This window comes from Bombina bombina, chromosome 6 (genome assembly GCF_027579735.1).
Source record: "Bombina bombina isolate aBomBom1 chromosome 6, aBomBom1.pri, whole genome shotgun sequence".
NCBI classification, from domain to species: Eukaryota; Metazoa; Chordata; class Amphibia; order Anura; family Bombinatoridae; genus Bombina; species Bombina bombina.
This window is the reverse complement of record NC_069504.1, coordinates 26,157,427-26,179,138: the sequence shown is the minus strand read 5'-3', so window position 1 is coordinate 26,179,138 and position 21,712 is coordinate 26,157,427. Positions and strand designations below refer to the sequence as shown.

Sequence of the window (21,712 nt, the reverse complement as noted above, 5' to 3'; positions counted from 1 at the left end):
GTGTGTGTGACCCGACCGCTGTCTCTATGCCCTCTTATTAGGTCATTGTGGTGCATACAGGATGCGCATTACTGCCGTGTGTGTGTGACCCGCCCGCTGACTCTATGCTCTCTTATTAGGTCATTGTGGTGCATACAGGATGCGCATTACTGCTGTGTGTGTGTGACCCGACCGCTGTCTCTATGCCCTCTTATTAGGTCATTGTGGTGCATACAGGATGCGCATTACTGCTGCTGTGTGTGTGTGACCCGACCGCTGTCTCTATGCCCTCTTATTAGGTCATTGTGGTGCATACAGGATGCGCATTACTGCCGTGTGTGTGTGACCCGACCGCTGTCTCTATGCCCTCTTATTAGGTCATTGTGGTGCATACAGGATGCGCATTACTGCTGTGTGTGTGACCCGACCGCTGTCTCTATGCTCTCTTATTAGGTCATTGTGGTGCATACAGGATGCGCATTACTGCCGTGTGTGTGTGACCCGACCGCTGTCTCTATGCTCTCTTATTAGGTCATTGTGGTGCATACAGGATGCGCATTACTGCTGCTGTGTGTGTGTGACCCGACCGCTGTCTCTATGCCCTCTTATTAGGTCATTGTGGTGCATAAAGGATGCGCATTACTGCTGCCTTGTGTGTGACCCGACCGCTGACTCTATGCCCTCTTATTAGGTCATTGTGGTGCATACAGGATGCGCATTACTGCCGTGTGTGTGTGTGACCCGACCGCTGACTCTATGCCCTCTTATTAGGTCATTGTGGTGCATACAGGATGCGCATTACTGCCGTGTGTGTGTGACCCGACCGCTGTCTCTATGCTCTCTTATTAGGTCATTGTGGTGCATACAGGATGCGCATTACTGCCGTGTGTGTGTGACCCGACCGCTGTCTCTATGCTCTCTTATTAGGTCATTGTGGTGCATACAGGATGCGCATTACTGCCGTGTGTGTGTGACCCGACCGCTGACTCTATGCTCTCTTATTAGGTCATTGTGGTGCATACAGGATGCGCATTACTGCCGTGTGTGTGTGACCCGACCGCTGTCTCTATGCCCTCTTATTAGGTCATTGTGGTGCATACAGGATGCGCATTACTGCTGCTGCCTTGTGTGTGACCCGACCGCTGTCTCTATGCCCTCTTATTAGGTCACTGTGGTGCATACAGGATGCGCATTACTGCCGTGTGTGTGTGACCCGACCAATGTCTATGCCCTCTTATTAGGTCATTGTGGTGCATACAGGATGCGCATTACTGCCGTGTGTGTGTGTGACCCGACCGCTGACTATGCCCTCTTATTAGGTCACTGTGGTGCATACAGGATGCGCATTACTGCCGTGTGTGTGTGACCCGACCAATGTCTATGCCCTCTTATTAGGTCATTGTGGTGCATACAGGATGCGCATTACTGCCGTGTGTGTGTGTGACCCGACCGCTGACTATGCCCTCTTATTAGGTCATTGTGGTGCATACAGGATGCGCATTACTGCCGTGTGTGTGTGTGACCCAACCGCTGACTCTATGCCCTCTTATTAGGTCACTGTGGTGCATACAGGATGCGCATTACTGCTGTGTGTGTGTGACCCGACCGCTGTCTCTATGCCCTCTTATTAGGTCATTGTGGTGCATACCGGATGCGCATTACTGCTGCTGTTTGTGTGTGACCCGACCGCTGTCTCTATGCCCTCTTATTAGGTCATTGTGGTGCATACAGGATGCGCATTGCTGCTGTGTGTGTGACCCGACCGCTGTCTCTATGCCCTCTTATTAGGTCATTGTGGTGCATACAGGATGCGCATTACTGCTGTGTGTGTGTGTGACCCGACCGCTGTCTCTATGCCCTCTTATTAGGTCATTGTGGTGCATACAGGATGCGCATTGCTGCTGTGTGTGTGACCCGACCGCTGTCTCTATGCCCTCTTATTAGGTCATTGTGGTGCATACAGGATGCGCATTACTGCCGTGTGTGTGTGACCCGACCGCTGTCTCTATGCCCTCTTATTAGGTCATTGTGGTGCATACAGGATGCGCATTACTGCTGTGTGTGTGTGTGACCCGACCGCTGTCTCTATGCCCTCTTATTAGGTCATTGTGGTGCATACAGGATGCGCATTACTGCTGCCGTGTGTGTGTGACCCGACCGCTGACTATGCCCTCTTATTAGGTCATTGTGGTGCATACAGGATGCGCATTACTGCCGTGTGTGTGTGACCCGACCGCTGTCTCTATGCCCTCTTATTAGGTCATTGTGGTGCATACAGGATGCGCATTACTGCTGCTGTGTGTGTGTGACCCGACCGCTGTCTCTATGCCCTCTTATTAGGTCATTGTGGTGCATACAGGATGCGCATTACTGCCGTGTGTGTGTGACCCGACCGCTGTCTCTATGCCCTCTTATTAGGTCATTGTGGTGCATACAGGATGCGCATTACTGCTGCTGTGTGTGTGTGACCCGACCGCTGTCTCTATGCCCTCTTATTAGGTCATTGTGGTGCATACAGGATGCGCATTACTGCCGTGTGTGTGTGACCTGACCGCTGTCTCTATGCCCTCTTATTAGGTCATTGTGGTGCATACAGGATGCGCATTACTGCCGTGTGTGTGTGTGTGTGACCCGACCGCTGTCTATGCCCTCTTATTAGGTCATTGTGGTGCATACAGGATGCGCATTACTGCTGTGTGTGTGTGACCCGACCGCTGTCTCTATGCTCTCTTATTAGGTCATTGTGGTGCATACAGGATGCGCATTACTGCTGTGTGTGTGTGACCCGGCTGCTGTCTCTATGCCCTCTTATTAGGTCATTGTGGTGCATACAGGATGCGCATTACTGCTGTGTGTGTGTGTGTGACCCGACCGCTGTCTCTATGCCCTCTTATTAGGTCATTGTGGTGCATACAGGATGCGCATTACTGCTGTGTGTGTGTGTGTGACCCGACCGCTGTCTCTATGCCCTCTTATTAGGTCATTGTGGTGCATACAGGATGCGCATTACTGCCGTGTGTGTGTGTGTGACCTGACCGCTGTCTCTATGCCCTCTTATTAGGTCATTGTGGTGCATACAGGATGCGCATTACTGCTGTGTGTGTGTGACCCGACCGCTGTCTCTATGCCCTCTTATTAGGTCATTGTGGTGCATACAGGATGCGCATTACTGCTGTGTGTGTGTGACCCGACCGCTGTCTCTATGCCCTCTTATTAAGTCATTGTGGTGCATACAGGATGCACATTACTGCCGTGTGTGTGTGACCCGACCGCTGTCTCTATGCCCTCTTATTAAGTCATTGTGGTGCATACAGGATGCGCATTACTGCTGTGTGTGTGTGACCCGACCGCTGTCTCTATGCCCTCTTATTAAGTCATTGTGGTGCATAAAGGATGTGCATTACTGCTGCCGTGTGTGTGTGACCCGACCGCTGTCTATGCTCTCTTATTAGGTCATTGTGGTGCATACAGGATGCGCATTACTGCTGTGTGTGTGACCCGACCGCTGTCTATGCTCTCTTATTAGGTCATTGTGGTGCATACAGGATGCGCATTACTGCTGTGTGTGTGACCCGACCGCTGTCTATGCTCTCTTATTAGGTCATTGTGGTGCATACAGGATGCGCATTACTGCCGTGTGTGTGTGACCCGACCGCTGACTCTATGCCCTCTTATTAGGTCATTGTGGTGCATAAAGGATGTGCATTACTGCTGTGTGTGTGTGACCCGACCGCTGACTCTATGCCCTCTTATTAGGTCATTGTGGTGCATACAGGATGCGCATTACTGCTGCTGTGTGTGTGTGACCCGACCGCTGTCTATGCTCTCTTATTAGGTCATTGTGGTGCATACAGGATGCGCATTACTGCCGTGTGTGTGTGACCCGACCGCTGTCTCTATGCCCTCTTATTAGGTCATTGTGGTGCATACAGGATGCGCATTACTGCTGTGTGTGTGTGACCCAACCGCTTACTCTATGCCCTCTTATTAGGTCATTGTGGTGCATACAGGATGCACATTACTGCTGCTGTGTGTGTGACCCGACCGCTGACTATGCCCTCTTATTAGGTCATTGTGGTGCATACAGGATGCGCATTACTGCTGTGTGTGTGTGACCCGACCACTGTCTCTATGCCCTCTTATTAGGTCATTGTGGTGCATACAGGATGCGCATTACTGCCGTGTGTGACCCGACCGCTGTCTCTATGCCCTCTTATTAGGTCATTGTGGTGCATACAGGATGCGCATTACTGCCGTGTGTGTGTGACCCGACCGCCGTCTCTATGCCCTCTTATTAGGTCATTGTGGTGCATACAGGATGCGCATTACTGCCGTGTGTGTGTGACCCGACCGCTGACTCTATGCCCTCTTATTAGGTCATTGTGGTGCATACAGGATGCGCATTACTGCTGTGTGTGTGTGTGACCCGACCGCTGTCTATGCCCTCTTATTAGGTCATTGTGGTGCATACAGGATGCGCATTACTGCTGTGTGTGTGTGTGACCCGACCGCTGTCTATGCCCTCTTATTAGGTCATTGTGGTGCATACAGGATGCGCATTACTGCTGTGTGTGTGTGACCCGACCGCTGTCTCTATGCCCTCTTATTAGGTCATTGTGGTGCATACAGGATGCGCATTACTGCTGTGTGTGTGTGACCCGACCGCTGACTCTATGCCCTCTTATTAGGTCATTGTGGTGCATACAGGATGCGCATTACTGCCGTGTGTGTGTGTGACCCGACCGCTGTCTCTATGCCCTCTTATTAGGTCATTGTGGTGCATACAGAATGCGCATTACTGCTGCCTTGTGTGTGACCCGACCGCTGACTCTATGCCCTCTTATTAGGTCATTATGGTGCATACAGGATGCGCATTACTGCCGTGTGTGTGTGTGACCCGACCGCTGTCTCTATGCCCTCTTATTAGGTCATTGTGGTGCATACAGGATGCGCATTACTGCTGCCTTGTGTGTGACCCGACCGCTGACTCTATGCCCTTTTATTAGGTCATTGTGGTGCATACAGGATGCGCATTACTGCCGTGTGTGTGTGTGACCCGACCGCTGTCTCTATGCCCTCTTATTAGGTCACTGTGGTGCATACAGGATGCGCATTACTGCCGTGTGTGTGTGACCCGACCGCTGTCTCTATGCCCTCTTATTAGGTCACTGTGGTGCATACAGGATGCGCATTACTGCTGTGTGTGTGTGACCCGACCGCTGTCTCTATGCCCTCTTATTAGGTCATTGTGGTGCATACAGGATGCGCATTACTGCTGTGTGTGTGTGACCCGACCGCTGTCTCTATGCCCTCTTATTAGGTCATTGTGGTGCATACAGGATGCGCATTACTGCTGTGTGTGTGTGTGACCCGACCGCTGTCTCTATGCCCTCTTATTAGGTCATTGTGGTGCATACAGGATGCGCATTACTGCTGTGTGTGTGTGACCCGACCGCTGTCTCTATGCCCTCTTATTAGGTCATTGTGGTGCATACAGGATGCGCATTACTGCTGTGTGTGTGTGACCCGACCGCTGTCTCTATGCCCTCTTATTAGGTCATTGTGGTGCATACAGGATGCGCATTACTGCCGTGTGTGTGTGACCCGACCGCTGACTCTATGCCCTCTTATTAGGTCATTGTGGTGCATACAGGATGCGCATTACTGCTGCTGTGTGTGTGTGACCCGACCGCTGACTCTATCCCCTTTTATTAGGTCATTGTGGTGCATACAGGATGCGCATTACTGCTGTGTGTGTGTGACCCGACCGCTGTCTCTATGCCCTCTTATTAGGTCACTGTGGTGCATACAGGATGCGCATTACTGCCGTGTGTGTCTGACCCGACCGCTGACTCTATGCCTTCTTATTAGGTCATTGTGGTGCATACAGGATGCGCATTACTGCTGTGTGTGTGTGACTCGACCGCTGTCTCTATGCCCTCTTATTAGGTAATTGTGGTGCATACAGGATGCGCATTACTGCTGTGTGTGTGTGTGTGACCCGACCGCTGACTCTATGCCCTCTTATTAGGTCATTGTGGTGCATACAGGATGCGCATTACTGCTGCTGTGTGTGTGTGACCCGACCGCTGTCTATGCTCTCTTATTAGGTCATTGTGGTGCATACAGGATGCGCATTACTGCTGCTGTGTGTGTGTGACCCGACCGCTGTCTATGCTCTCTTATTAGGTCATTGTGGTGCATACAGGATGCGCATTACTGCTGCTGTGTGTGTGTGACCCGACCGCTGACTCTATGCCCTCTTATTAGGTCATTGTGGTGCATACAGGATGCGCATTACTGCCGTGTGTGTGTGACCCGACCGCTGTCTCTATGCTCTCTTATTAAGTCATTGTGGTGCATACAGGATGCGCATTACTGCTGTGTGTGTGTGACCCGTCCGCTGTCTCTATGCCCTCTTATTAGGTCATTGTGGTGCATACAGGATGCGCATTACTGCTGCTGTGTGTGTGTGACCCGACCGCTGTCTCTATGCCCTCTTATTAGGTCATTGTGGTGCATACAGGATGCGCATTACTGCTGTGTGTGTGTGACCCGTGCGCTGTCTCTATGCCCTCTTATTAAGTCATTGTGGTGCATAAAGGATGCAAATTACTGCTGCCTTGTGTGTGACCCGACCGCTGACTCTATGCCCTCTCATTACACTGCGTTGGCAGTTTCACGTCATTGTGGTACATACAGGATGCGCATTACTGCTGCTGTAACATACTGAAAGCCCTCGCTCCCCTCCTGCAAGTATTAGAGCATATGCCATGCTTTTACATGTGATAGTACAAATTAACTGTTGCCAGTGCAGCTGCCCCAGGGGTTAAAGGGACATAAAGCACGATTTTCTTTTCTTTCATGATTCAGATAGAACAGTCAATTTTAATCAACTTTCCAATTTACTTCTATTACCAAATTTGCTTTGTTCTTTCGGTATCCTTTATTGAAGGAGCAGCAATGCTTTATTGGGGGCTAGCTGAGCACCTGTGATCAGCCAGTGACAAGAAGCATATATGTGCAGCCTCCAATCAGCAGCTTGCTCTTAATAGTCCTCTTGAACCTCCATATGTGTGCTTTTCAGCAAAGGATATCATGAGAACAAAACAAATTAGATAATAAAAGTAAATTAAAAACTTGTTTAAAACTATATGCTCTATTTGAATCAGGATAGTTTAATTTTGACTTTTCTCTCCCGTTTGAGTAGCAGTTGCCGCACAGTATCTAGGCGTTGGCGTTGAGATAATCGAGCGTCACCAGAGGTGCACAGAGCAGCAGGGAATTGTGCTGTAATCTGTCCTGCACCTGTGCTAGTGATGTCACATCCAGGGATATTATTCACCTATCACAGTATTAGCTCAGCACAGCTTTTTTATAAAATATATTATTGATTTAATAGTAGTTGTTAAAAAGTAGTGAAAAAATGAGTTCTTTCCCATATGATCATAATTTTAGGATCTTAAAATTTCTGTTTGATCCTTTTGCTTTTAATAACGTAAGAAAAGCAGTCATGAATGTTATTAGTTGTTACATAAATAAAGCGATTTTTGTACTTAATTTTTTTTATTATTCATATTATTTTTTCCTGTTTATAAGACTATTGAAATGCACAGTTCACTCACAATGCATATTAAAACTGGAATTGGTTTATGATTATGGCCAAATTCATTTTTTTTTAAATAAAAAAATAAAGAATAAAGATATTTTAAACACAAGGATAGATGTCCTGGAATTGCATTGGGGTTTCATTTGTTACAGACCATCAAAGTGTTGGTGACTGTCTAATGTAATGGTACACTGAGCGCCTACTATTTTGAGGGACCTGTGGCTCTGATGAATTGACCCCTAGCGGTCAAATAAAGAATCAGAAAAATCAGAAATATATCAGAGCGCCAAATGATAATGGCAGGGTCTATATGAAACCATAAATTCAAGGATTTTTATTTTAACAGATATAGTACGTAAAATTGCAAATAAAACAAATAAAAACAATAATCAAGGATCCAACATTTTACAATGTTTACATAAAATTGCAAGTGTTGGTGACTGTCTACATGGTCTGGCACTTGGCGTTCAGTCTGTTACCATAACTCTCTTGTTTCTCTCATCTCAACTAGTTTACAGAAACGAAACGGGAGAAACTAAAGTCTCACAACATTTTCATCTCCAAGACCCGTCTGTGCGTCCACAACATCCCCAAATCGGTGGATGACCAGAAGCTACGGCAGCTGTTCCTGAGTGCGGCTAGTGGTGGGCGCAACGTAAAGATAAAGGAGGTAGGAGATGTCATCTGAACCCTGCTGTGTAATATACCCAGTCTAGATTATATAACGTGAGGCTGTGTGTAATATACCCAGTCTAGCTGGCATAGCGTGAGGCTGTGTGTAATATACCCAGTCTAGATTACATAACGTGAGGCTGTGTGTAATATACCCAGTTTAGATTACATAACGTGAGGCTGTGTGTAATATACCCAGTTTAGATTACATAACGTGAGGCTGTGTGTAATATACCCAGTCTAGATTACATAACGTGAGGCTGTGTGTAATATACCCAGTCTAGCTGGCATAGCGTGAGGCTGTGTGTAATATACCCAGTCTAGATTACATAACGTGAGGCTGTGTGTAATATACCCAGTCTAGATTACATAACGTGAGGCTGTGTGTAATATACCCAGTCTAGATTACATAATGTGAGGCTGTGTGTAATATACCCAGTTTAGATTACATAACGTGAGGCTGTGTGTAATATACCCAGTCTAGATTACATAACGTGAGGCTGTGTGTAATATACCCAGTCTAGCTGGCATAGCGTGAGGCTGTGTGTAATATACCCAGTCTAGATTACATAACGTGAGGCTGTGTGTAATATACCCAGTTTAGATTGCATAACGTGAGGCTGTGTGTAATATACCCAGTCTAGATTACATTATGTGAGGCTGTATGTAATATACCCAGTCTAGATTACATAACGTGAGGCTGTGTGTAATATACCCAGTCTAGATTACATAACGTGAGGCTGTGTGTAATATACCCAGTCTAGATTACATAACGTAAGGCTGTGTGTAATATACCCAGTCTAGATTACATAATGTGAGGCTGTGTGTAATATACCCAGTCTAGATTACATAACGTGAGGCTGTGTGTAATATACCCAGTTTAGATGGCATAATGTGAGGCTGTGTGTAATATACCCAGTCTAGATTACATAATGTGAGGCTGTGTATAATATACCCAGTCTAGATTACATAATGTGAGGCTGTGTGTAATATACCCAGTCTAGATTACATAACGTGAGGCTGTGTGTAATATACCCAGTCTAGATTACATAATGTGAGGCTGTGTGTAATATACCCAGTCTAGATTACATAACGTGAGGCTGTGTGTAATATACCCAGTCTAGATTACATAATGTGAGGCTGTGTGTAATATACCCAGTCTAGATTACATAATGTGAGGCTGTGTGTAATATTCCCAGTCTAGATTACATAATGTGAGGCTGTGTGTAATATACCCAGTCTAGATTACATAATGTGAGGCTGTGTGTAATATACCCAGTCTAGATTACATAATGTGAGGCTGTGTGTAATATACCCAGTCTAGATTACATAATGTGAGGCTGTGTGTAATATACCCAGTTTAGATTACATAACGTGAGGCTGTGTGTAATATACCCAGTCTAGATTACATAATGTGAGGCTGTGTGTAATATACCCAGTCTAGATTACATAACGTGAGGCTGTGTGTAATATACCCAGTCTAGATTACATAATGTGAGGCTGTGTGTAATATACCCAGTCTAGATTACATAATGTGAGGCTGTGTGTAATATACCCAGTCTAGATTACATAATGTGAGGCTGTGTGTAATATACCCAGTCTAGCTGGCATAACGTGAGGCTGTGTGTAATATACCCAGTTTAGATTACATAATGTGAGGCTGTGTGTAATATACCCAGTCTAGATTACATAACGTGAGGCTGTGTGTAATATACCCAGTTTAGATTACATAATGTGAGGCTGTGTGTAATATACCCAGTCTAGATTACATAACGTGAGGCTGTGTGTAATATACCCAGTCTAGATTACATAACGTGAGGCTGTGTGTAATATACCCAGTCTAGATTACATAATGTGAGGCTGTGTGTAATATACCCAGTCTAGATGGCATAATGTGAGGCTGTGTGTAATATACCCAGTCTAGATGGCATAATGTGAGGCTGTGTATAATATACCCAGTCTAGATTACATAATGTGAGGCTGTGTGTAATATACCCAGTCTAGATTACATAATGTGAGGCTGTGTATAATATACCCAGTCTAGATTACATAACGTAAGGCTGTGTGTAATATACCCAGTCTAGATGGCATAATGTGAGGCTGTGTGTAATATACCCAAACTAGATTGCATAATGTGAGGCTGTGTGTAATATACCCAGTCTAGATTACATAATGTGAGGCTGTGTGTAATATACCCAGTCTAGATTACATAATGTGAGGCTGTGTGTAATATACCCAGTCTAGATTACATAATGTGAGGCTGTGTGTAATATACCCAGTCTAGATTGCATAACGTGAGGCTGTGTGTAATATACCCAGTCTAGCTGGCATAACGTGAGGCTGTGTGTAATATACCCAGTCTAGATTACATAACGTGAGGCTGTGTGTAATATACCCAGTCTAGATTACATAATGTGAGGCTGTGTGTAATATACCCAGTCTAGATTACATAATGTGAGGCTGTGTGTAATATACCCAGTCTAGATTACATAATGTGAGGCTGTGTGTAATATACCTAGTCTAGCTGGCATAGCGTGAGGCTGTGTGTAATATACCCAGTCTAGCTGGCATAATGTGAGGCTGTGTGTAATATACCCAGTCTAGATTACATAACGTGAGGCTGTGTGTAATATACCCAGTCTAGATTACATAATGTGAGGCTGTGTGTAATATACCCAGTCTAGATTACATAACGTGAGGCTGTGTGTAATATACCCAGTCTAGATTACATAATGTGAGGCTGTGTGTAATATACCCAGTTTAGATTACATAATGTGAGGCTGTGTGTAATATACCCAGTCTAGATTACATAACGTGAGGCTGTGTGTAATATACCCAGTCTAGATTACATAACGTGAGGCTGTGTGTAATATACCCAGTCTAGATTACATAATGTAAGGCTGTGTGTAATATACCCAGTCTAGATTATATAACGTGAGGCTGTGTGTAATATACCCAGTCTAGATTGCATAACGTGAGGCTGTGTGTAATATACCCAGTCTAGCTGGCATAATGTGAGGCTGTGTGTAATATACCCAGTCTAGATTACATAATGTGAGGCTGTGTGTAATATACCCAGTCTAGATTACATAACGTGAGGCTGTGTGTAATATACCCAGTCTAGATTACATAACGTGAGGCTGTGTGTAATATACCCAGTCTAGATTACATAACGTAAGGCTGTGTGTAATATACCCAGTCTAGCTGGCATAACGTGAGGCTGTGTGTAATATACCCAGTCTAGATTACATAACGTGAGGCTGTGTGTAATATACCCAGTCTAGCTGGCATAACGTGAGGCTGTGTGTAATATACCCAGTCTAGATTACATAACGTGAGGCTGTGTGTAATATACCCAGTCTAGCTGGCATAACGTGAGGCTGTGTGTAATATACCCAGTCTAGATTACATAACGTGAGGCTGTGTGTAATATACCCAGTCTAGCTGGCATAACGTGAGGCTGTGTGTAATATACCCAGTCTAGATTACATAACGTGAGGCTGTGTGTAATATACCCAGTCTAGATTACATAACGTGAGGCTGTGTGTAATATACCCAGTCTAGATGGCATAATGTAAGGCTGTGTGTAATATACCCAGTCTAGATTACATAACGTGAGGCTGTGTGTAATATACCCAGTCTAGCTGGCATAATGTGAGGCTGTGTGTAATATACACAGTCTTGATTGCATAACGTGAGGCTGTGTGTAATATACCCAGTCTAGATTATATAATGTGAGGCTGTGTGTAATATACCCAGTCTAGATTACATAATGTGAGGTTGTGTGTAATATACCCAGTCTAGATTACATAATGTGAGGCTGTGTGTAATATACCCAGTCTAGATTACATAATGTGAGGCTGTGTGTAATATACCCAGTCTAGATTACATAACGTGAGGCTGTGTGTAATATACCCAGTCTAGATTACATAACGTGAGGCTGTGTGTAATATACCCAGTCTAGATTACATAACGTGAGGCTGTGTGTAATATACCCAGTCTAGATTACATAACGTGAGGCTGTGTGTAATATACCCAGTCTAGATTACATAACGTGAGGCTGTGTGTAATATACCCAGTTTAGATGGCATAATGTAAGGCTGTGTGTAATATACCTAGTCTAGCTGGCATAGCGTGAGGCTGTGTGTAATATACCCAGTCTAGCTGGCATAATGTGAGGCTGTGTGTAATATACCCAGTCTAGATTACATAACGTGAGGCTGTGTGTAATATACCCAGTCTAGATTACATAATGTGAGGCTGTGTGTAATATACCCAGTCTAGATTACATAATGTGAGGCTGTGTGTAATATACCCAGTCTAGATTACATAACGTGAGGCTGTGTGTAATATACCCAGTCTAGATTATATAACGTGAGGCTGTGTGTAATATACCCAGTTTAGATGGCATAACGTAAGGCTGTTTGTAATATACCCAGTCTAGATTACATAATGTGAGGCTGTGTGTAATATACCCAGTCTAGATTACATAATGTGAGGCTGTGTGTAATATACCCAGTCTAGATTACATAATGTGAGGCTGTGTGTAATATACCCAGTCTAGATTACATAACGTGAGGCTGTGTGTAATATACCCAGTCTAGATTATATAACGTGAGGCTGTGTGTAATATACCCAGTTTAGATGGCATAACGTAAGGCTGTTTGTAATATACCCAGTCTAGATTACATAACGTGAGGCTGTGTGTAATATACCCAGTCTAGCTGGCATAATGTGAGGCTGTGTGTAATATACCCAGTCTAGATTACATAACGTGAGGCTGTGTGTAATATACCCAGTCTAGATTACATAACGTGAGGCTGTGTGTAATATACCCAGTCTAGATTACATAATGTAAGGCTGTGTGTAATATACCCAGTCTAGATTATATAACGTGAGGCTGTGTGTAATATACCCAGTCTAGATTGCATAACGTGAGGCTGTGTGTAATATACCCAGTCTAGATTACATAATGTGAGGCTGTGTGTAATATACCCAGTCTAGATTACATAATGTGAGGCTGTGTGTAATATACCCAGTCTAGATTACGTAACGTGAGGCTGTGTGTAATATACCCAGTCTAGATTGCATAACGTGAGGCTGTGTGTAATATACCCAGTCTAGCTGGCATAACGTGAGGCTGTGTGTAATATACCCAGTCTAGATTACATAACGTGAGGCTGTGTGTAATATACCCAGTCTAGCTGGCATAACGTGAGGCTGTGTGTAATATACCCAGTCTAGATTACATAACGTGAGGCTGTGTGTAATATACCCAGTCTAGCTGGCATAACGTGAGGCTGTGTGTAATATACCCAGTCTAGATTACATAACGTGAGGCTGTGTGTAATATACCCAGTCTAGCTGGCATAACGTGAGGCTGTGTGTAATATACCCAGTCTAGATTACATAATGTGAGGCTGTGTGTAATATACCCAGTCTAGATTACATAACGTGAGGCTGTGTGTAATATACCCAGTCTAGATGGCATAATGTAAGGCTGTGTGTAATATACCCAGTCTAGATTACATAACGTGAGGCTGTGTGTAATATACCCAGTCTAGCTGGCATAATGTGAGGCTGTGTGTAATATACACAGTCTTGATTGCATAACGTGAGGCTGTGTGTAATATACCCAGTCTAGATTATATAATGTGAGGCTGTGTGTAATATACCCAGTCTAGATTACATAATGTGAGGCTGTGTGTAATATACCCAGTCTAGATTACATAATGTGAGGCTGTGTGTAATATACCCAGTCTAGATTACATAACGTGAGGCTGTGTGTAATATACCCAGTCTAGCTGGCATAATGTGAGGCTGTGTGTAATATACACAGTCTTGATTGCATAACGTGAGGCTGTGTGTAATATACCCAGTCTAGATTATATAATGTGAGGCTGTGTGTAATATACCCAGTCTAGATTACATAATGTGAGGCTGTGTAATATACCCAGTCTAGATTACATAATGTGAGGCTGTGTGTAATATACCCAGTCTAGATTACATAACGTGAGGCTGTGTGTAATATTCCCAGTCTAGATGGCATAATGTAAGGCTGTGTGTAATATACCCAGTCTAGATTACATAACGTGAGGCTGTGTGTAATATACCCAGTCTAGATTACATAATGTGAGGCTGTGTGTAATATACCCAGTCTAGATTATATAACGTGAGGCTGTGTGTAATATACCCAGTCTAGATGGCATAATGTAAGGCTGTGTGTAATATACCCAGTCTAGATTACATAATGTGAGGCTGTGTGTAATATACCCAGTCTAGATTATATAACGTGAGGCTGTGTGTAATATACCCAGTCTAGATTACATAACGTGAGGCTGTGTGTAATATACCCAGTCTAGATTACATAATGTAAGGCTGTGTGTAATATACCCAGTCTAGATTACATAATGTGAGGCTTTGTGTAATATACCCAGTCTAGATTATATAACCTGAGGCTGTGTGTAATATACCCAAACTAGATTTTTTCACTATTTTTTCGCTGTGTGTAATATACCCAAACTAGATTACATAATGTGAGGCTGTGTGTAATATACCCAGTCTAGATTACATAATGTGAGGCTGTGTGTAATATACCCAGTCTAGATTACATAATGTGAGGCTGTGTGTAATATACCCAGTCTAGATTACATAATGTGAGGCTGTGTGTAATATACCCAGTCTAGATTACATAACGTGAAGCTGTGTGTAATATACCCAGTCTGGCTGGCATAATGTGAGGCTGTGTGTAATATACCCAGTCTAGATTACATAACGTGAGGATGTGTGTAATATACCCAGTCTAGATTACATAATGTGAGGCTGTGTGTAATATACCCAGTCTAGATTACATAATGTGAGGCTTTGTGTAATATACCCAGTCTAGATTATATAACGTGAGGCTGTGTGTAATATACCCAAACTAGATTACATAATGTGAGGCTGTGTGTAATATACCCAGTCTAGATTACATAATGTGAGGCTGTGTGTAATATACCCAGTCTAGATTACATAATGTGAGGCTGTGTAATATACCCAGTCTAGATTACATAATGTGAGGCTGTGTGTAATATACCCAGTCTAGATTACATAATGTGAGGCTGTGTGTAATATACCCAGTCTAGATTACATAATGTGAGGCTGTGTAATATACCCATTCTAGATTACATAATGTGAGGCTGTGTGTAATATACCCAGTCTAGATTACATAACGTAAGGCTGTGTGTAATATACCCAGTCTAGATTACATAATGTGAGGCTGTGTGTAATATACCCAGTCTAGATTACATAATGTGAGGCTGTGTGTAATATACCCAGTTTAGATGGCATAACGTAAGGCTGTGTGTAATATACCCAGTCTAGATGGCATACCGTAAGGCTGTGTGTAATATACCCAGTCTAGATGGCATACCGTAAGGCTGTGTGTAATATACCCAGTCTAGATTACATAATGTAAGGCTGTGTGTAATATACCCAGTCTAGATTACATAATGTGAGGCTGTGTGTAATATACCCAGTCTAGATTACATAATGTGAGGCTGTGTGTAATATACCCAGTCTAGATTACATAATGTGAGGCTGTGTGTAGTATACCCAGTCTAGATTACATAATGTGAGGCTGTGTAATATACCCAGTCTAGATTACATAATGTGAGGCTGTGTAATATACCCAGTCTAGATTACATATTGTGAGGCTGTGTAATATACCCAGTCTAGATTACATAAGGTGAGGCTGTGTAATATACCCAGTCTAGATGGCATACCGTGAGGCTGTGTGTAATATACCCAGTCTAGATTACATAATGTGAGGCTGTGTGTAATATACCCAGTCTAGATTACATAATGTGAGGCTGTGTGTAATATACCCAGTCTAGATTACATAATGTGAGGCTGTGTGTAATATACCCAGTCTAGATTACATAATGTAAGGCTGTGTGTAATATACCCAGTCTAGATTACATAATGTGAGGCTGTGTGTAATATACCCAGTCTAGATTACATAATGTAAGGCTGTGTGTAATATACCCAGTCTAGATTACATAATGTGAGGCTGTGTGTAATATACCCAGTCTAGATTACATAATGTGAGGCTGTGTGTAATATACCCAGTCTAGATTACATAATGTGAGGCTGTGTGTAGTATACCCAGTCTAGATTACATAATGTGAGGCTGTGTGTAATATACCCAGTCTAGATTACATAATGTGAGGCTGTGTGTAATATACCCAGTCTAGATTACATTATGTGAGGCTGTGTGTAATATACCCAGTCTAGATTACATAACGTGAGGCTGTGTGTAATATACCCAGTCTAGATTACATAATGTGAGGCTGTGTAATATACCCAGTCTAGATTACATAATGTGAGGCTGTGTAATATACCCAGTCTAGATTACATATTGTGAGGCTGTGTAATATACCCAGTCTAGATTACATAAGGTGAGGCTGTGTAATATACCCAGTCTAGAGGGCATAATGTGAGGCTGTGTGTAATATACCCAGTCTAGATTGCATAACATGAGGCTGTGTGTAATATACCCAGTCTAGATTGCATAACATGAGGCTGTGTGTAATATACCTAGTATAGATAAAATAATGTGAGGCTTTGTGTAATATACCCAGTCTAGGTGACATAACGTGAGGCTGTGTGTAATATAAATGACAGAGCAGGAATCGGCAAACAGTCCCTCTGTAATTGCACGTGCAAAGCTAGAGACCCACTGCATGTCTCACAATATCCAAAAAAGACACAAAGCTCCACAGCACTGAAGTAACAAAGCATGAGTAAGGGTTGAAAACCCAAAATGTTTCTACCTGTTGGATTCACACTCTGGAATAAAGTGAGGTGAACTTCAGTGCTGTGGAGCTTTGCTGTGTGTAGTATACCTAGTATACATGAAATAACGTGAGGCTGTGTGTAATATACCCAGTCTAGGTGACATAACGTGAGGCTGTGTGTAATATACCCAGTCTAGATGGCATACCGTGAGGCTGTGTGTAATATACCCAGTCTAGATGGCATAACGTGAGGCTGTGTAATATACACCCAGTCTAGATGGCATAACGTGAGGCTGTGTAATATACCTAGTATAGATGAAATAACGTGAGGCTGTGTGTAATATACCCAGTCTAGATGGCATACCGTGAGGCTGTGTAATATACACCTAGTATAGATGAAATAACGTGAGGCTGTGTGTAATATACCCAGTTTAGATGGCATAACGTGAGGCTGTGTAATATACCTAGTATAGATGAAATAACGTGAGGCTGTGTGTAATATACCCAGTCTAGGTGACATAACGTGAGGCTGTGTGTAATATACCCAGTCTAGATGACAACGTGAGGCTGTGTGTAATATACCCAGTCTAGATGGCATAACGTGAGGCTGTGTAATATACACCTAGTCTAGATGGCATAACGTGAGGCTGTGTGTAATATACCCAGTCTAGATGGCATACCGTGAGGCTGTGTGTAATATACCCAGTCTAGATGACAACGTGAGGCTGTGTGTAATATTATTATTATACATTATTTATGAAGCTCCATTATATTTCGCAGCGATGTCTATGGATACAGTTCATTTAAATAAAATAATAATATAAAACTTGTAAAAGACAGGACAAAATTTACAAACGCATACAGGAGGAATTGAGGGCCCTATTCCTGTGGAAACTTACAATCTAGAAGGGTAGAAGGTTGAGAAACAAGAGGTGAGGACTGCAAGATTGAGAAATATGTTAATGCAGTTAGATGAGGGAAATGTTGTTAGGTAAGAGAAATATTGAGTTGGGTGGTAGGTTTCTCCGAAAGTCCTGCAGTCTAGCATGAGAAGAGGTGATAGTCACAGATGCAAGGAGCAGGTCATTGTTGGATCTTAGTGGGCGGGCTGGAGTATACTTTTTGATTAGAGAGGATAGGAAGAGGGGAGTGCTTTGTATGCAAGGGTGAGAATTTTGAATTTTATTTTGCTGTGAATGGTGAGCCAATGAAGGGACTCGCAGAGAGGTGCAGCAGATACAGAGCAACGGGAAAGGTGGATCAGCCTGGCAGAGGCATTTAGAATGGATTGAAGGGGGGAGAGGCGGGAAAAAGGAAGGCCAGTAAGTAGTTTATTGCAGTAGTCCAAGTCTGGAAATAACAAGGGAGTGGATTATTTGCTTTGTGGTGTTAGCACAGGTTGAATTTTGGAAATATTGCGTAGATGGTTGCATCAGGATGTAAAAAGCGATTGGATATGGGGAGGATTGGATATGGTGGACGAAGGATAGTTTTGAGTCAAGTGTCACTCCGAGGCAGCGGACTTTGGCGATTGGGAAATGGTGATGCCGTCAGCAGGGATAGAGAAGTCACAAGTCGGCGTAGAGCTTGAGGGGGGAATAAGAATGAGCTCAGTCTTGGACATGTTAATCCTTTCAACAAGCGAACTCCCACATGGAGAGTTTTCCTTTCTACGTTCCCACGGATGGAAGGTGAACTTGGGAAAGAGTTCCTTAATTCCAGCTACAAGGGTAGTGTTCTTTGGAACCATAATAGATTCCCTGTCGATGAAAATTTTTCTGACAGAGGTCAGAAAGTCAAAGATCTTCGACTCTTGTCTAGCCCTTCTTCTAGGAGGTGATCGGTCTGATGATCGCTGCCATGGACATCATTGCGTTTGCCCGTTTCTATCTCAGACCTCTGCAGTTATGCATGCTCAGGCAATGGAACGGGGATTATGCAGATCTACCTCCGCGGTTACATCTGGATCAGGCGACAAGAGATTGTCTTCCATGGTGGTTGTCTCAGGAGCATCTCTCTCAGAGAACCTGCTTCCGCAGACCCACCTAGGTGATTGTGACAACAGACGCCAGCCTGCTGGGATGGGGAGCCAGTCTGGGGCTCACTAAAGGCTCAGGGGACATGGACTTGGGAGGAGTCTGCTCTTCCCATAAACATTCTAGAGCTGAGGGTAATCTTCAATGCTCTTCTGGCCTGGCCTCAGCTAGCTTCAGCCCAGTTTATTAGGTTCCAGTCGGACAATATAACCTCAGTGGCTTACATCAACCAGCAGGGAGGCTCTTGGAGTTCCTTGGCCATGACAGAGGTAGCCAAGATTATTCAGTGGGCGGAGACCCACAACTGCTGTCTATCTGCGATCCACATTCCAAGAGTGGACAATTGGGAAGCAGATTTTCTGAGCAGACAGACTTTTCACCCGGGGACTTGGAACTCCATCTGGAAGTGTTTTCCAACTTGGTTCTCAAATGGGGACAGCTGGATCTAGATCTCGGGGCATGTCGTTAGAATGCCAAGCTCCCGAGGTACGGGTTGAGGTAGAGGGATCCTCAGGCGGTACTGATAGATGTTCTGGCGGTTCCTTGGGATTTCAGGCTAACCTATCTTTTCCCTCCGTTCGCTCTCCTTCCTTGCTTGAATCAATCAGGAGAGGGCATCAGTGATCCTCATTGCACCGGCATGGCCTCACAGGATCTGGTAAGCTGACGGCTTGGAGATTGAACGTTTTATCTTATCTAAGCAGGGATTTTGTCATTGAGACCGTGATTCAGGCTCGTAAGCCTGTAACCAGGAAGATTTACTACAAGATATAGTGTAAATACCTGTATTGGTGTGAATTCAGAGGCTATTCTTGGATTAGAGTTCGGATTCCTAGAATTCTGACCTTTCTCCAAGAAGGTTTGGAGAAGGGTTTATCGGCAAGTTCCTTGAAAGGTCAAATATCTGCCTTGTCTATTTTGTTACATAAACGTCTGGCGGATGCACCAGATGTGCAATCGTTCTGTCAGGCCTTGGTCAGAATCAGGCCTGTGTTCAAACCGGTTACTCATCCCTGGAGTCTTAACTGGTTAGATATTAAATTGTTATCTTGGAAGGTTTTGTTTCTTGTTGCTATTTCATCTGCTCGTAGAGTTTCAGAGCTCTCGGCGTTGCAGTTTGAATCTCCTTACCTTATTTTTCATGCAGATAAGGTAGTTTTGCGTACTAAGTTAGGGTTTCTCCCTAAAGTGGTTTCGGATAGGAACATTAATCAGGAGATTGTTGTTCCTTCTTTCTGTCCTAACCCTTCTTCTCATAAGGACGTCTGCTGCACAATCTAGACGTGGTGCGTGCGTTGAAATTCTATCTGCAGGCGACTAAGGATTTCTTCTTAAAGACACGATGAGTCCACGGATCATCTTCATTACTTATGGGATATTCACCTCCTGGTCAGCAGGAGAAGGCAAAGAGCACCACAGCAGAGCTGTTAAATAGCTCCTCCCTTCCCTCCCACTCCAGTCATTTTCTTTGCCTACGTTAGTGATAGGAAGAGGTAAAGTGAGGTGTTTAGATTAGATTCTTCAATCAAGAGTTTATTATTTTTAAAGTAGTGCCAGAGTGTGATGCTTTGTCCTAGGGTGTAGCCATAGTCCATATCAGTCTCTTCAGTAGAGCTTTTGGTGGCTTTAGAGCAATGGGAACTTGTGGGACATAATTCTCACTGTGCCTCCCATATTGATGCTGCCCTACCTTTGGAAAACCTGAGAGACTCTAACTCAGGAATTTCTCTTCATCCACAGGCCCATGTGAGGGTTAGGACCTTTCAAGCCTGGGTTCTGCCTTGCTGCCAGGCAGCATATGAGGTAAGTGCTGACTTTTTTTTTCTGGGGGATGAAAACGTCTCATAAACAAAAGGGCACTTTATTGATTTGAACAAGCCTCATTATTATTCTCATAGTCTCCCCTTAAGCATAGGGGACATTGGGGCAGCGTTACTGCAGACACTGGGGCTTATTTTATTATTGAGTTCAGGAGACAAGCCGCATTACTTCCTTAGTATCCCCTTAGGCATAGGGGACATTGGATCAGCGTTACTGCAGGCACTGGGGCTTATTTTATTATTTAGTTCAGGAGACAAGCCGCATTACTTCCTTAGTCTCCCCTTAGGCATAGGGGACATTGGGGCAGCGTTACTGCAGACACTGGGGCTTATTTTATTATTGAGTTCAGGAGACAAGCCGCATTACTTCCTTAGTCTCCCCTTAGGCATAGGGGACATTGGATCAGCGTTACAGCAGGCACTGGGGCTTATTTTATTATTGAGTTCAGGAGACAAGCCGCATTACTTCCTTAGTCTCCCCTTAGGCATAGGGGACATTGGATCAGCGTTACAGCAGGCACTGGGGCTTATTTTATTATTGAGTTCAGGAGACAAGCCGCATTACTTCCTTAGTCTCCCCTTAGGCATAGGGGACATTGGGGCAGCGTTACTGCAGACACTGGGGCTTATTTTATTATTGAGTTCAGGAGACAAGCCGCATTACTTCCTTAGTCTCCCCTTAGGCATAGGGGACATTGGGGCAGCGTTACTGCAGACACTGGGGCTTATTTTATTATTGAGTTCAGGAGACAAGCCGCATTACTTCCTTAGTCTCCCCTTAAGCATAGGGGACATTGGATCAGCGTTACAGCAGGCACT

The 21,712-nt window shown here is 44.1% G+C and overlaps 1 protein-coding gene across 1 annotated transcript in view; it reads left to right on the top strand.

Annotated features, from left to right (window-relative positions):
• The window catches only part of RBM28 (RNA binding motif protein 28), a 182,782-nt gene that overhangs the window by 86,759 nt on the left and 74,311 nt on the right, over positions 1-21,712 (top strand). Inside the window, exon 14 of the mRNA XM_053716329.1 lies at positions 8,100-8,258. Within this exon, the coding sequence (XP_053572304.1) occupies positions 8,100-8,258 (159 nt within the window). The remainder of the gene's footprint in view (positions 1-8,099; positions 8,259-21,712) is intronic.